This window comes from Thalassophryne amazonica, chromosome 15 (assembly GCF_902500255.1).
Source record: "Thalassophryne amazonica chromosome 15, fThaAma1.1, whole genome shotgun sequence".
Classification (NCBI taxonomy): Eukaryota; Metazoa; Chordata; class Actinopteri; order Batrachoidiformes; family Batrachoididae; genus Thalassophryne; species Thalassophryne amazonica.
The window spans coordinates 19,021,648-19,036,730 of record NC_047117.1 but is presented as its reverse complement, the minus strand read 5'-3'; the positions used below and the strand labels follow the sequence as shown (position 1 = coordinate 19,036,730).

The 15,083-nt window shown below is 41.8% G+C and overlaps 1 protein-coding gene across 1 annotated transcript in view; it reads left to right on the top strand.

The window, feature by feature from the left end:
• cpe (carboxypeptidase E) overlaps nucleotides 1–15,083 on the top strand; it is a 35,425-nt gene extending 20,342 nt beyond the window's left edge. The window contains exons 5-9 of the mRNA XM_034188878.1: nucleotides 5,858–6,040; nucleotides 6,260–6,399; nucleotides 11,076–11,175; nucleotides 11,354–11,472; nucleotides 14,037–15,083. Of these exons, the coding sequence (XP_034044769.1) occupies nucleotides 5,858–6,040; nucleotides 6,260–6,399; nucleotides 11,076–11,175; nucleotides 11,354–11,472; nucleotides 14,037–14,135 (641 nt within the window). The 3' untranslated portion in view covers nucleotides 14,136–15,083. The remainder of the gene's footprint in view (nucleotides 1–5,857; nucleotides 6,041–6,259; nucleotides 6,400–11,075; nucleotides 11,176–11,353; nucleotides 11,473–14,036) is intronic.

Sequence of the window (15,083 nt, the reverse complement as noted above, 5' to 3'; positions counted from 1 at the left end):
CAGCTTTGCAGGTTGGAGCCTTGTCATGGACCATTTTCTTCAACTTCCACCAAAGATTTTCAATTGGATTAAGATCCGGACTATTTGCAGGCCATGACATTGACCCTGTGTGTCTTTTTGCAAGGAATGTTTTCACAGTTTTTGCTCTATGGCAAGATGCATTATCATCTTGAAAAATGATTTCATCATCCCCAAACATCATTTCAATTGATGGAATAAGAAAAGTGTCCAAAATATCAACATAAACTTGTGCATTTAATGATGATGTAATGACAGCCATCTCCCCAGTGCCTTTACCTGACATGCAGCCCCATATCATCAATGACTGTGGAAATTTACATGTTCTCTTCAGGCAGTCATCTTTATAAATCTCATTGGAACGGCACCAAACAAAAGTTCCAGCATCATCACCTTGCCCAATGCAGATTTGAGATTCATCACTGAATATGACTTTCATCCAGTCATCCACAGAGGTGTCAAGTAACGAAGTACAAATACTTTGTTACTGTACTTAAGTACACTTTTTAGGTATCTATACTTTACTCCATTACTTATTTTTCTGCCTACTTCTGACTTCTACTCATTACATTTTCACACAAGTATCTGTACTTTCTATTCCTTGCATTTTTAAAACAAACAGCCTCGTTACTCTTGGCTTCAGCGCCGGTGGATGTGCGCTGCTGAGGTGTCAGCGCACGTCCACCGGCGCGGCTCCACCTGAAGCCCGAGGCGCCAGCGCAGTACCACCGGCGCGGCTCCACCTGAAGCCCGAGGCGCCAGCGCAGTACCATCGGCGCGGCTCCACCTGAAGCCGGAGGCGCCAGCACAGTACCACCGGCGCAGCTCCACCTGAAGCCCGAGGCGCCAGCGCAGTACCACCGGCGCGGCTCCACCTGAAGCCCGAGGCGCCAGCACAGTACCACCGACGCGGCTCCACCTGAAGCCCGAGGCGTCAGTGCGATTCCACCAGCACGGCTTCACCGAGGTCCAAGGTGCCAGCGCACATCCACCGGCGCGGCTTTACCGAGGTGCCAGCGCGGATTTATCTGACCATGGGTCCGAAGAAGGCACTGACGGCGGAGGAGGGAGATGATATCAAGAAGTCCCTGGACTTTTTGTCTGAGGAAATCTCTGTTGTTTAAATGCAGCAGAAATCCATTATGGAGCTGGTGGAAGAAGTGAAGGCTCTCCGGATCCAGAATGCTGAGAAAGACCGGCGTCTGGTGCACCTGGAGAACCGTGTTGCGGAGTTGGAACAATACACAAGGATGAACGATGATATTATTACAGGAATTCATATTAAACCTCAATCCTACACACGGGCGGTGTCAGAAGACAGCGGAGTGGAGGCCAGTGAGCAGGAGGCCAGCTCAGTGGAACAATAGGTGGCTGACTTCCTGCAATCTAAAGGTATTCAAATGGACTGAAATAACATTGAAGCGTGCCACCCCCTGCCCAGGAGAGAGGATGGAGACAAGCGAGCAGTTATAATGAGGTTTGTCAACAGAAAACATAAAATGGCATTGTTAAAACAGGGATGTAAACTCAAAGGAACAAACGTATTCATCAATGAACATCTGACCAAAAGAAACACAGATATCACCAGGAAAGCTCGTCTCTTAAAACAGCAGGGAAAAATTCAACAGACATGGACATCCAACTGCAAAACATTCATCAAACTGAACGGAACACCAGAACAAGCGAAGGTTATGGTAATCAGGAACATCAAGGAACTGGACAAATACGATCAATAAGGTATGAGGACACAAACACATCACAACACCATGTCACAGACCAGAGGAACCTATTCATCTACTACATCATCTACATCTGGAGACAAGAAGGATATAACTCACAGGATTGCTGATCATGGAAAACTAGAACTGAGAACATTTAAATACACAGACCACAATGTACTGGACTTGGAGCACGATATAGACCCGGACAATAATTTCTTCTCAAATATCAATGACAGTTGTTGCTATTATACAGATGAACAGTTTAATCGGATCATTAAAACGGATAACAAATGATCAATAATCCATTTCAACAGCAGAAGTCTGTATGCAAACTTTAACAACATTAAAGAATACTGAAGTCAATTAAAAAAAATATTTAACATAATTGCTATATCAGAAACATGGATCAATGAAGATAAAGGAATGGATTTTGAACCAATCGAAGCAGTGGTTCGCAGATTGAAGCAATGCTTCGACCTATCGTTTCATTTATTCTTTCTTTCTTTCGCTTAATTTTCCCCCGCTAAAACCATAAAGAGCATACTTCTGTGAGTATTATTTACCTTTTCTATGTTAAACCGACCTGTTATGGTCTTCTGAAACAGTTGATAGATGTATTTTATAACTTAAAAACGGGAGCGACGCTAACGCGTTAGCATGTCTATGGCATTTTCAATGTTAAAAGTTAGCATGAAGCAGTTCCAGCTGTCTTCACGTTCGGGTGCATTTGTTTTCAAATTGTAATATTTCTTAAATTTATTTTTGTTTATATGTTAATAATCTAATGATTATTATATACAATTTCAGAGAAAGAGACAAAAAGAACCTGAATAGAAACACAACAGAAAATAAAATATAAAAGCAGCTAACAATGAACATACAAAAATAAATACAGAAATAAATAAGTGTTTCCTGTGAACACTAGTGACAAGTTTAATGACAGTTTGTTTCGGTCAAACCATATTTTCAATGTCTTAATTTCTTCAGTGATTTCCTCCAGAACTATGCCAAACTAGAAAACTGCTGCATCCTAGTAAGAGCAGAATACTACTGGAATGAATTTGAATAAGGAAAGTTGTTGTTGTTTTTTTTTTTTCCTCACTAAATGGATGCTGCACTCACTCCAGTTTATCGTCTGGAATAGTCCCAGATTGCATTTCACAGCTTCTAGAATTGAAACGTTTTCGTGCAGGTGGTGTTGGGGGGTAATTTTGGGTTTTGGGTCTTGGGCCACATGTAGAATTAATCAGTTTTTAAATTAAGCTTTCAATTCATATAGTGGCATCTACCTTTTTTTTTTTTAAAGGTTACTTTATACTTTAAGTAGGTTTTGGAGCACATACTTTTTCACTTTTACTTGAGTAAAGAGGTCAAGTTGATACTTCAACTTTTACCAGAGTGTTTTTAAACTGCAGTATCTGTACTTCTACTTAAGTAACAAATGTGTGTACTTTTGACACCACTGGTCATCCACAGTCCACAATTGCTTTTCCTTAGCCCATTGTAACCTTGTTTTTTCTGTTTAGGTGTTAATGATGGCTTTCGTTTAGCTTTTCTGTATGTAAATCCCATTTCCTTTAGGCGGTTTCTTATAGTTCGGTCACAGACGTTGACTCCAGTTTCCTCCCATTCATTCCTCTGTTATGGTCTGGACGCAGGTTGAGGAGCGGTCCAGCGTCTGACTGAACCCAGCAATAAATAACCAGAAGCAGTTCCAAAAGAAACAAATTTATTTTCTTCCCACTGTGCTGTACACAAAATACAAAATAAATGAGTCTGGTGGGGTGAAGAGGCGGCGCGCTCTCCCAGCGCCTCAATGGATCGGAGCTCGAACGTTCTGGACTCAGGAGTTCTGCCGACACCCCCCAGGTGGCTTTTCCCAAGACTGTACTCTGTGAAGGAGGCACAGAGGTGAGGTTATTCAGTACTTATATCAAGAAACACTATTTAGAGGCACACTTATCAGCAACACGTTCAGGACCGATTTCAGGCTTAATTCAAAAGAACAGCTGCTCACATCTTGTGGAGGATTATCAATCCGCATGCCACAGCCGCGAGGAGCAAACGAGCAATTCTCTTCAATACTTAAATTTAGCTGCGCAACAATGCCACAGTATATTCACAGATAAGCTTTTAAGGATAATCACCTCTGACGTGTGCTGACAGCGCTTGCCTCTCACCCTCGTCCTCCTTCACAGGCGCAAAGTCAGCTTCTGGAGCAGCCCTCAGCGTCCTCAAACGATCGTCACACGGTCGTATTCTCCCGCCCCTAAGCCCAGATCACTGCTCGCTTAAATGCAGCTCTTCATCTCCTCATTGGCACCAGCTGAGAGTCCTTAGAACTGCACGCGAATGTCACAGGTGTCGTAAATTGTCCCGATTAGAGAATCGCACGTGAGTGCAACAGGTGCAGCAGATCACCGTGACAGAGGTGAGAGACTCTTCTGCAGCACATTCTCCCCAGAGATCAGCCCCAAACCACCTGGGAAGGAAAACAAGCACAAAAACCGCAAAACAATGTCCAGCCAAGCCCCCCAACACACAACATCCTCATTTGTTTTGTTGTGCATTTTCGATTTTTGAGACATATTGCTTTAAGTTTTCTGTCTTGATGCTTTGATGTCTTCCTTGGTCTACCAGTATGTTTGCCTTTAACAACCTTCCCATGTTGTTTGTATTTGGTCCAGAGTTTAGACACAGCTGACTGTGAACAACCAACATCTTTTGCAACATTGCGTGATGATTTACCCTCTTTAAGAGTTTGATAATCCTCTCCTTTGTTTCAATTGACATCTCTCGTGTTGGAGCCATGATTCATGTCAGTCCACTTGGTGCAACAGCTCTCCAAGGTGTGATCACTCCTTTTTAGATGCAGACTAACGAGCAGATCTGATTTGATGGAGGTGTTAGTTTTGGGGTGAAAATTTACAGGGTGATTCCATAATTTATTCCTCAGAATTGAGTGATTCCATATTTTTTTCCCTCTGTTTGGTCTAAAAAAGTAACCGTTACTGACTGCCACAATTTTTTTTCCTGATTTCTTATAGTGTTTTTTCTTTTTTTTTTGCATACACTACTACTACTATTACTACTACTAATAATAATAATCATAAAAATAAAATAATGAATATATTTTTAACAACTAAAATGTTTAATCAGTCTTACTCTGTGCCTTATTTTTATTTTTTATACTTGTGCACTATGTGGAATTGATGAGACACATAAAAACATGTTTACTTAATTTAACTTGAATCAATATCTAAGCTAGCTAGGGCATAACTGGGTCTGTTTGGGGTTCCTGCTGTAAAATCAGGTCATTTAGGATGAGGGGAGCCATGAATATTATCCAAAAGACATAATGAATTGTGAAGTCAATTTGGGATCGGGTAAAGGCAAAGAAAAGGTGAAAATGTGCAAAAACAAAAAACAACAAAAACTAATAGAGCAAACATTAAGCAGTATAACTAAAATTCTCAATAGCTGAGTTACACACCAACGACACACAATACACCGTATGAATGCTGTTAAATAAAATTAGTAGAAGCAGCATTATCACAGAAATATATCAATATCATGTATCAGTGGTCTAACGATACACATTGTATCTGGTTTTGAGAAAAGCTACAGAACCCTACTGATGTCCAAACAGAAATATTCAGGTCAACAACAGGATTCATTCTAATTTTGTCTTAGAAAGTTGCTCAGGTTGATGTTCCCCAAGAGGGTTATTGGATGTGCACCAGTTGCTGGATGAGTGAGGTGTGTTTAATCTTCCTGGGAAGTGGTGAAAGGTAAATAGTTGGACTGCATTTATATAGCGCTTTTCTGTATGAATCACTGTTAAGCTCAACGCGCTTTACAGTGATGCCTCGCATTCACCCACTGACGTCAGGGTGAAAGAACAGAATTATTAATGTGCGGAAAAAAGAGAAAATTTAGTCCTTCTTTCCAGTTGAGGTCAGGTTTTTCCTTGTTTGAGGGGTGAAGCATCTTGAAGACTAAACACAAAGTCCAGTTACTTTTGACTAAACATCTAGATATCTTCTGAGTGGATAACTGAGAACCAGTGCTTTCTGACAATCACTGACTAAACTGGTTTCTCCTGTTGCTGCTTAAAGGTTCCAATCATGAGTACAGTGCAAGTCCTGATGACGTGATGTTCAAGTCTCTGTCTCAGGCCTACTCCATGTACAACCCAGTCATGTCCAATCCTCGGCGACCCCCCTGCCGCAAGATCGATAATGATTCCAGCTTTAAAGATGGCATCACTAACGGAGGGGCGTGGTATAATGTGCCAGGAGGCAAGTACAAAAACTAATCACACTCTTAGTGGTTTTCAGAAAACAAGATGCTAACAATTCCAGACAACTGATGGTGCAAAGTTAATATGTACCTTCTGAGCCCTGGTCACTAATCCCTTAATCTGGGTTCCAAAATCAAACCTGAAAGAAAATGAATGGTGATGTTCACTCAATCTAATTTTTGCTGCCTCCCTTTTTTATTAAATGATATTATTACAGGAATGCAGGATTTCAACTACCTCAGCAGCAACTGTTTTGAGATCACACTGGAGCTCAGCTGTGACAAATTCCCCAGTGAAGACAAACTCAAGTCCTACTGGGAGCAGAACCGTGAATCGCTTGTCAACTACCTTGAGCAGGTCGATAACAAGATGAGGCTATGAATAATGTTCACCTGTTTGCTCTCTTCCACATCATCCATGGTTTTGATGTACTTGAATCCGGTTTTAATAAATATGAGGTGTCATCAGTTAAAGAAAAGCACAGTCAGAGTCTTACTTTGACTTCTGTTTCATTGTAGACTATATGATCTAAGTCATATTTCATGGTTTGTGTGGTCAACTTCAGTTCATTTGTTAATATACATCCATTCCTGTATTTGAGGCCTGGAACACATAAAAAAAACTTGAGATGTGGCAATTTATTTATTTATAAGTATTAAATCATCACTTTTACAGCCAGTTTTCTTAAAAACAAGTCAGGGGATGGATACATGAACATTTCCAAGTCACTGAATATATCTTGGATTTAATTTAAGTCAATCATTAAGAAATGCAAACAGTATGGTTCTGTATGGTAAATGTGTGTCAGGTGTGCAGTTCTCAAAAATTGAGTGGCCATGCTGGAAGGAGATGAGTGAGGGAAGCCAACAAGGCCCCATGGCTCTGAAAGAATTATAGGCTTGAAGCCAACAAGGTCCCATGGCTCTGAAAGAATTATAGGCTTCTCTGGATGTGAGTCGAGAATGGCGCAGCTTTTACCTGTTGCATTCCCATTCTCAGCTTAATGTTTGAGAGGAGTTGCTGAAGGTTTGTAAAACAGGAAACACATCAAATCTAAGCTCTGGTTTCCCATGTGCCTTCTGTCAAACTGCAGGTGAATTTTTGTATGTTCTTGTGTACTATTTCATCATAAAGCTGAATAATGATTGTGATGCAATTGACAAATGTTGTCTTATACACAGTTCTCCAACCACAACCACAGGAGCCTATAACTCCTTCAGAGTTATCTGGGTGTCTTGGTGGCTTCCTTCACTGGAATGGGGAAGTGATGGTTTACTGGTTAAGCGTTGGGTTTTAGACCAGAGGGTTTTTGTTCAAAACCCAGCTAGACTGGAAAATCACTAAAGGCCATTGTGCAAGGTCCTTAATCCCCTAGTTGCTCCCAGTGTGTAGTGAGCGCCTGATGTCTGTGTAAATGGGAGGCATAATTGTAAAACACTTTGAGCTGCTGATGCAGATGGAAAAGCTCTATACTGTATAAATGCAGTTCATTTAATATTCAGTCTCCTTCCAGCATGGTCACTCCATTTTTGAGAACTGCATACTTGACCACACAGTACCATACTGTTTGCATTTCTTAATGACTGATGTACGAGGTCTGTGAGAAAAGAATCTGACCTTTTTATTTCATGCAAAAAATATATGGATTTGAATATGTTTTTACGTCAGCCAAGCTTGAACCTTCGTGTGCATACGTGAGTTTTTTCACACCTGTTGGTTGCGTCATTCGCCTGTGGGCAGGCTTTGAGTGAGCACTGTTCCACCCCTCTCGTCGTCGTTTCATTGCGAGGAAATGGCGGAATGATTTGGGCTTTTTTTTCCATCAGAATTTTTTCAGAAAGTGTTAGAGACAGGCAGCTGGAAACCATTTGAAAAATGTATCTGGCTTTCGGTGAAAATTTTACGGGCTTCACAGAGAATAAGGAGTGTTACTACAGCTTTAAGGACGGCCACAATGGCGCACGGTGCGCCGCTCTCCGAGCCGCCATCGAGAGGCAGAAACCACCACATCATTTCTAAACGGATCGCTGTGTGGAGCCGGGACCATCGTGAGCAATTTCTCTGGTTATCACAAGAGCTGGACATCAGCCATTTTTTCCGGCAGAAAGGACAAGTTGGGACATGTCTATCTCGGCTTTCAGTGCTTACCAGTCGAGTGAGTATAAGAGAAATTGTGGAGAGCTGGGCATGTCCCAACTTGTCCTCTAATACTCCGAAACAGAGGTGTTCCTTTGTCTCGCTTCATCAGCGAATCGGTCGTGACGCGCGAAGCCTCCGCGCGGCTTTCCATGACAAAATCTCTTGTTAAAAGTGAGATCTGCCGGAAAATGGCTGATGTCCAGCTCTTGTGATAACCAGAGAAATTGCTCACGACGGTCCCGGCTCCACACAGCCATCCGTTTAGAAATTATGTGGTGGTTTCTGCCTCTCGATGGCGGCTCGGAGCGCGGCGCGCCATGCGCCATTGTGGGGCATCCTTAAAGCTCTAGTAACACTCCTTATTCTCTGTGAAGCCCATAAAATTTTCACCGAAATCCAGATAAATTTTTTGAATGGTTTCCAGCTGCCTGTCTCTAACAGTTCCTGAAAAAATTCTGATGGAAAAAAAGCCCAAATCATTCCGCCATTTCCTCGCAATGAAACAACGACGAGAGGGGTGGAGCAGTGCTCACTCAAAGCCTGCCCACAGGCGAATGACGCAACCGACAGGCGTGGAAAAACTCACGCATGCGCACGAAGGTTCAAGCTTGGCTGACGTAAAAACATTTACTCAACAAAAATATAAACGCAGCACTTTTGGTTTTGCTCCCATTTTGTATGAGATGAACTCAAAGATCTAAAACTTTTTCCACATACACAATATCACCATTTCCCTCAAATATTGTTCACAAACCAGTCTAAATCTGTGATAGTGAGCACTTCTCCTTTGCTGAGATAATCCATCCCACCTCACAGGTGTGCCATATCAAGATGCTGATTAGACACCATGATTAGTGCACAGGTGTGCCTTAGACTGCCCACAATAAAAGGCCACTCTGAAAGGTGCAGTTTTATCACACAGCACAATGCCACAGATGTCGCAACATTTGAGGGAGCGTGCAATTGGCATGCTGACAGCAGGAATGTCAACCAGAGCTGTTGCTCGTGTATTGAATGTTCATCTCTCTACCATAAGCCGTCTCCAAAGGCGTTTCAGAGAATTTGGCAGTACATCCAACCAGCCTCACAACCGCAGACCACGTGTAACCACACCAGCCCAGGACCTCCACATCCAGCATGTTCACCTCCAAGATCGTCTGAGACCAGCCACTCGGACAGCTGCTGAAACAATCGGTTTGCATAAGAATTTCTGCACAAACTGTCAGAAACCGTCTCAGGGAAGCTCATCTGCATGCTTGTCGTCCTCATCGGGGTCTCGACCTGACTCCAGTTCATTGTTGTAACCGACTTGAGTGGGCAAATGCTCACATTCGCTGGCGTTTGGCACGTTGGAGAGGTGTTCTCTTCATGGATGAATCCCGGTTCACACTGTTCAGGGCAGATGGCAGACAGCGTGTGTGGCGTCATGTGGGTGAGCGGTTTTCTGATGTCAATGTTGTGGATCGAGTGGCCCATGGTGGTGGTGGTGTTATGGTATGGGCAGGCGTCTTATGGATGAAGAACACAGGTGCATTTTATTGATGGCATTTTAAATGCACAGAGATACCGTGACGAGATCCTGAGGCCCATTGTTGTGCCATACATCCATGAACATCACCTCATGTTGCAGCAGGATAATGCACGGCCCCATGTTGCAAGGATCTGTACACAATTCTTGGAAGCTGAAAATGTCCCAGTTCTTGCATGGCTGGCATACTCACCGGACATGTCACCCATTGAGCATGTTTGGGATGCTCTGGACCGGCGTATACGACAGCGTGTACCAGTTCCTGCCAAAATCCAGCAACTTCGCACACCCATTGAAGAGGAGTGGACCAACATTCCACAGGCCACAATTGACAACCTGATCAACTCTATGCGAAGGAGATGTGTTGCACTGCATGAGGCAAATGGTGGTCACACCAGATACTGACTGATATCCCCCCCCAATAAAACAAAACTGCACCTTTCAGAGTGGCCTTTTATTGTGGGCAGTCTAAGGCACACCTGTGAACTAATCATGGTGTCTAATCAGCATCTTGATATGGCACACCTCTGAGGTGGGATGGATTATCTCAGCAAAGGAGAAGTGCTCACTATCACAGATTCAGATTTAGACTGGTTTGTGAACAATATTTGAGGGAAATGGTGATATTGTGTATGTGGAAAAAGTTTTAGATCTTTGAGTTCATCTCATACAAAATGGGAGCAAAACCAAAAGTGTTGTGTTTATATTTTTGTTGAGTGTATGAATCAAATCCATATAGTTTTTGCATAAAATAAAAAGGTTGGATTCTTTTCTCACAGACCTCGTAAAGAAGTCCAAATGGAAATGTTCATGTATCTATCCCTGGCTTGCCTCAATAAAACTGGCTGCACAAGTGATGATTTAATCCTTATATTTAGAATAAATTGCCCCTGTCCCAACTATTTTATAATGTGTTGCAGGCCTTAAATGGAGGAATGGATGGATATTAGCAAATGAAATCAGGTTTACCACACAAAACATGAAATATCATGGGTTCATACTATCTGGAATGAAACACAAGTCAGTGTCAGGATCACTGCAGTTTATTTATTTTTGAATAAGCTTTTTCCATATTGTCCCAACTGTTTTGGACATTTGGGGTTGTAAAATAGACTACTGGCATGAAAGGATGAAAGCTGGACAATGACTGACAGGCCAAAGTAGTTTTCATTGACACACAATTGGCTTTGAAACATGCAGTATTGAACCATACATGGATATGGTTCAGATTTTTCCACAAAGAATCCAAAAGTCTTTTTGTATACAACTCCCTCTGCAAAAGGCACTTTCATTTCCAACCACAACCCACTGTTTCCCTCAAAACCCTGAATATATGTATGATGTGTCTTTATGTGCGCCCACATAGGTTCACCGTGGCATTAAGGGCTTTGTGCGTGACCTCCAGGGCAACCCGATTTCCAATGCTACCATCTCTGTGGAGGGCATTGATCACGATATCACCACAGGTATCAGCAGCATGTCCCAAATCCTGACAGCTACACAGAATTCACTGTCACAAGATGAAAAAAAAAAATGCTGTGGTGCTTCCATCTAGTGGACAAACTGAATACTGCATTTGTATGAATGCTGCTCTGTATTTTACTAATCAAACAAAAGACTGATTAACTCATCTGTGTTTTCTAGCCAAAGATGGAGACTATTGGCGCCTGCTGGCCCCAGGAAACTACAAAGTATCAGCGTCGGCCCAAGGTTACCTGGCTGTCATCAAGAAAGTGGCTGTGTCTTATAGCCCTGCAACCCGGGTAAGAGTAGAACCAGCAAAAGTCTGGCTCAAATTTGTGGTTTCCCTCATGAGTCTCCTTCCAGCATGGTCACTCAATTTTTGAGAACTGTCTACTTGATGCAGATTTATCATACAGAACCATACTGTTTGTATGTCTTAATGACTGATGTAAATGAAGCCCAAGACATATTCAATGACTTGGAAATGTTCATGTATCAATCCACTGACTTGCCTCAAGAATGCTGGCTGTAAAAGTGATGCTTCAGTCCTTATATTTAGATTAAATTGTCCCACACAATTATTTTTGTAATGTCTTGCAGACTGTGAAAGCAGGAATGGATGTACATTAACAAATGAAATTAAGTTGATTATTTTAAAGCATATCTTAGGTTCATACTTTTCCATATCATCTCACCTTTTTTTCTGATTTGGGTTTGTATGCTCATGGGCCATCATTGATGTTGGTGCTCCGGTATTTTCTCTGAGTGAAATTTTATTATTTAATATATATGTTATCACCATAAGCACTAATTTGCAGGTAGCTTGAAAACATTATGTCTGCTGATGGTGCATCAGTTACTAAGGCAATATGCGACCATATGTTTGACCACATCACCCCTGTCGTCAGATCCCTCCACTGGCTGCCCAACAAATACAGAATAGAGTACAAACTCTGCCTCCTGACTTATCAGTGCATGCATGGAACCGCCCCTGCCTACCTCAGTGAACTCCTCACCCCACACACCTCAAGATCTCTCCGCTCCACCACCTCCTTACACTGCCTTCACCAACCCAGGACCAGACTCTCCACCATGGGAGACATGGCCTTCGCCCCTCGGCTCTGGAACTCCCTCCCAGAGGCCCTGAGGGCCCCACAAAGTGTGGAGGCCTTTAAAAAGGCCTAAAGACATTGTTATTTCAAAAGGCCTTTTAGATATCTTATCATTTGAAATGGTTTTTGAAATCTGTTTTAATTCTGTTTTTAAATCCTTGCTGTAGCACTTTGAGATTTCTTTGAAATATAAGGTGCAATACAAATAAAATGTATTATTATTATTATTATTATTATTATTATTATTATTATTATGTTTTAATACCCGCACCTGATCCACTCAACCTATTTTGAAAATTACTGCGCATGTCCACACAAATATGCGTTAATCAAACAGCTACAGTTAGCCTGTTAGCCTTAGTGTAGCTTGTTTGATAACTATGATATGAGAAGCATGTTCAGGCTTTTTTGTTCCTCTGCTCTTGTCCACAGTCCTCCTCTTTGGCCATTTATGGGTTGTACAAAAGTTTGCGTAAATTATACTGCGTTGAAAAACCTTGGAAGGTCGGAGATTCCGACTTCTTGCTCGGGGAAAAATACCTTGAATGCTCCATTGGGCCAGATTTTTCTCTTGCAAACTTGTGAGGAAACTGAGAAACTCAAGGTACCCAAGTTGACATCACAACATTGTTAAAAATGCATAATTGAAATTAATTTTTAACAATACTGCCAAGACATTATGTACCATTAGTTATTAGTATCTTTAACAGTTTCATTGAACCCCAAAGAAAACGTTAGCCTAACGCGATTGTGATAGGCTAAGTAGCTGACATAGAGGCTTGTCTCAGAGTAATCTCATGAATGTACTTTTTCTGGCGGTAGGATTTTTGTATAGGGTTTTTCCGAAGTCCGGAGGACTCTGGACGCAGCATTAGGCATACAGAGCCGCCTCATTTGAGCTTCGAAGCCGATCTGTAGCAAACCTAAGGGTGCCGTCATGAATAGTTTCTCCATTATACCTATTTACAGTCTCATGATAACTCTAGACCAGGAGTGTGCAACAAGGGCCGAGACACCGCAGGTTTTCTTTGCAACCAGTCACCTCAGTAGGTGGGTCGCTGATGAGCTTCTCCCCTGAACACAAACACCTGATCATTAATGATGTCACCTGCTGAGGTGATTGGTTGCAAGCAAAACCTGCAGTGTCTCAGCCTTTCATGGCACATGATTGCCCACCCCTGCTCTAGACGCACCACTGACTCCGTTTAGTGCAAATTGTTTGTTTATCTTTCATCACTACAACTGATACAGCTTCTCAACTGGGAATTACAACTTTATCCTTGATCAGTTCTAGGAAGACTCAGTTTCTTAGAGAAAAGGAGTTCATTACAATAAGTTGCTACAAAATTCAGTGTTCAGTTTGGCCTTGGTCCCCGTCATGGCAGTGGGATGAGCAGAGTGTCTCTCAAATCCTGTCAATGAATGAGGCAGGGGTGGAGCCCATTCCCGCCATGGACAGTGACCCACTGGTGGTGGTGGGGTGGTGGAGGGAGCTTTGGGTAGCAAACTGCAAACAGAAAGAGGTGAGCAAGACAATGAGCTTTTAACAGTGGAGCCTACGTTGTATTGGTTCAAGGTAATGTTAACGTGTAACACCTGCTTAGGATTAGGGTGTGCAGCTGGATTCATTCGGAGGCTGGATTGTGAATCTTCTGCCAGAACTAATGCTATGCTTCAGTTCTTACCAGTTCTGGTTATACCTTATGCAGTGGAGAGGTGGTTTTTGACTGGCTCACACTCTTCTCTCTCAGATGAACTTTGAGCTGGAGTCTCTGGTGGAGAAGAAGGAAGAGGAGAGGGAGGAGCTTATGGACTGGTGGAAGATGATGTCAGAAACACTGAACTTCTAAAGGATATGACTGGCTGATTGGACCGACCACACATCGATGTAATATATTCAACATTTAGTGCGCCTTTCCACTGTAAAAGAATATATGGTCTTTTATAAGTTTTCTTCCCGTTCACCTATTACTTTAACGATAAAGATGCTGAAATGCCGATTTTCATAGGGGGAATTCACAGATAGTGTGGAGTCAGTGAGATCAGTGTCGATTCCTGTGGTATTGTGTTCCTTATTGTACAAGTGATTGATAACCATAGCACTCATCAATATAGCCAATGAGTGGCTAAGTAATTACACATCACAGTAGCTCTTTTTTAAAAATCATTTTAAATGTCTCTGTTTCATACAAAAACACATGTACACAGCAAATTCATAATAAACATGCACACATACAAGCTGTCAGGTTATCTCTGTGTAGTTCCTGTTAAACTAAAAAAAAAAACACCTGAAAAAAAGCCAGTATATGGCTCAGATTATCAGGGACATTAAAAACACTGTAAACAAAAGACAAGTTAATTTCCCTCTATGTTGTTGATGTTGAGATTTTTTTTAACTGAATGCAGCACAGTTTTGATTTTAGTACAAGATAAATAGTTATAATATATACTGTATTTATGAATAGCTATTGCAAGAAATGTGTGGTTTTGTAACTTAAAAAGAAAAAGGAAAACAAGGCCAAAAGATGTATAAATCTGCTCACTGCACTCCACTCAAAGCCATCCCTTCATAGGTTGCACTACACACAGACTTGGACTGTGGTAGAAGTCATTTTTCAAAAACTCTAACACCATTTAGCTAATTTTCTGAGTGGATATGTTTTGTTTTTTTAATTCTGGATGTAGTTCAATGTGTGAGTCAATGGAAAGAATTTAATGAATGTACTGCTATAGATATAGAAACTTAAAAATGTAGAAGTACCAATTGATCAATAAAACTTCTTTATGTTGTCACATTG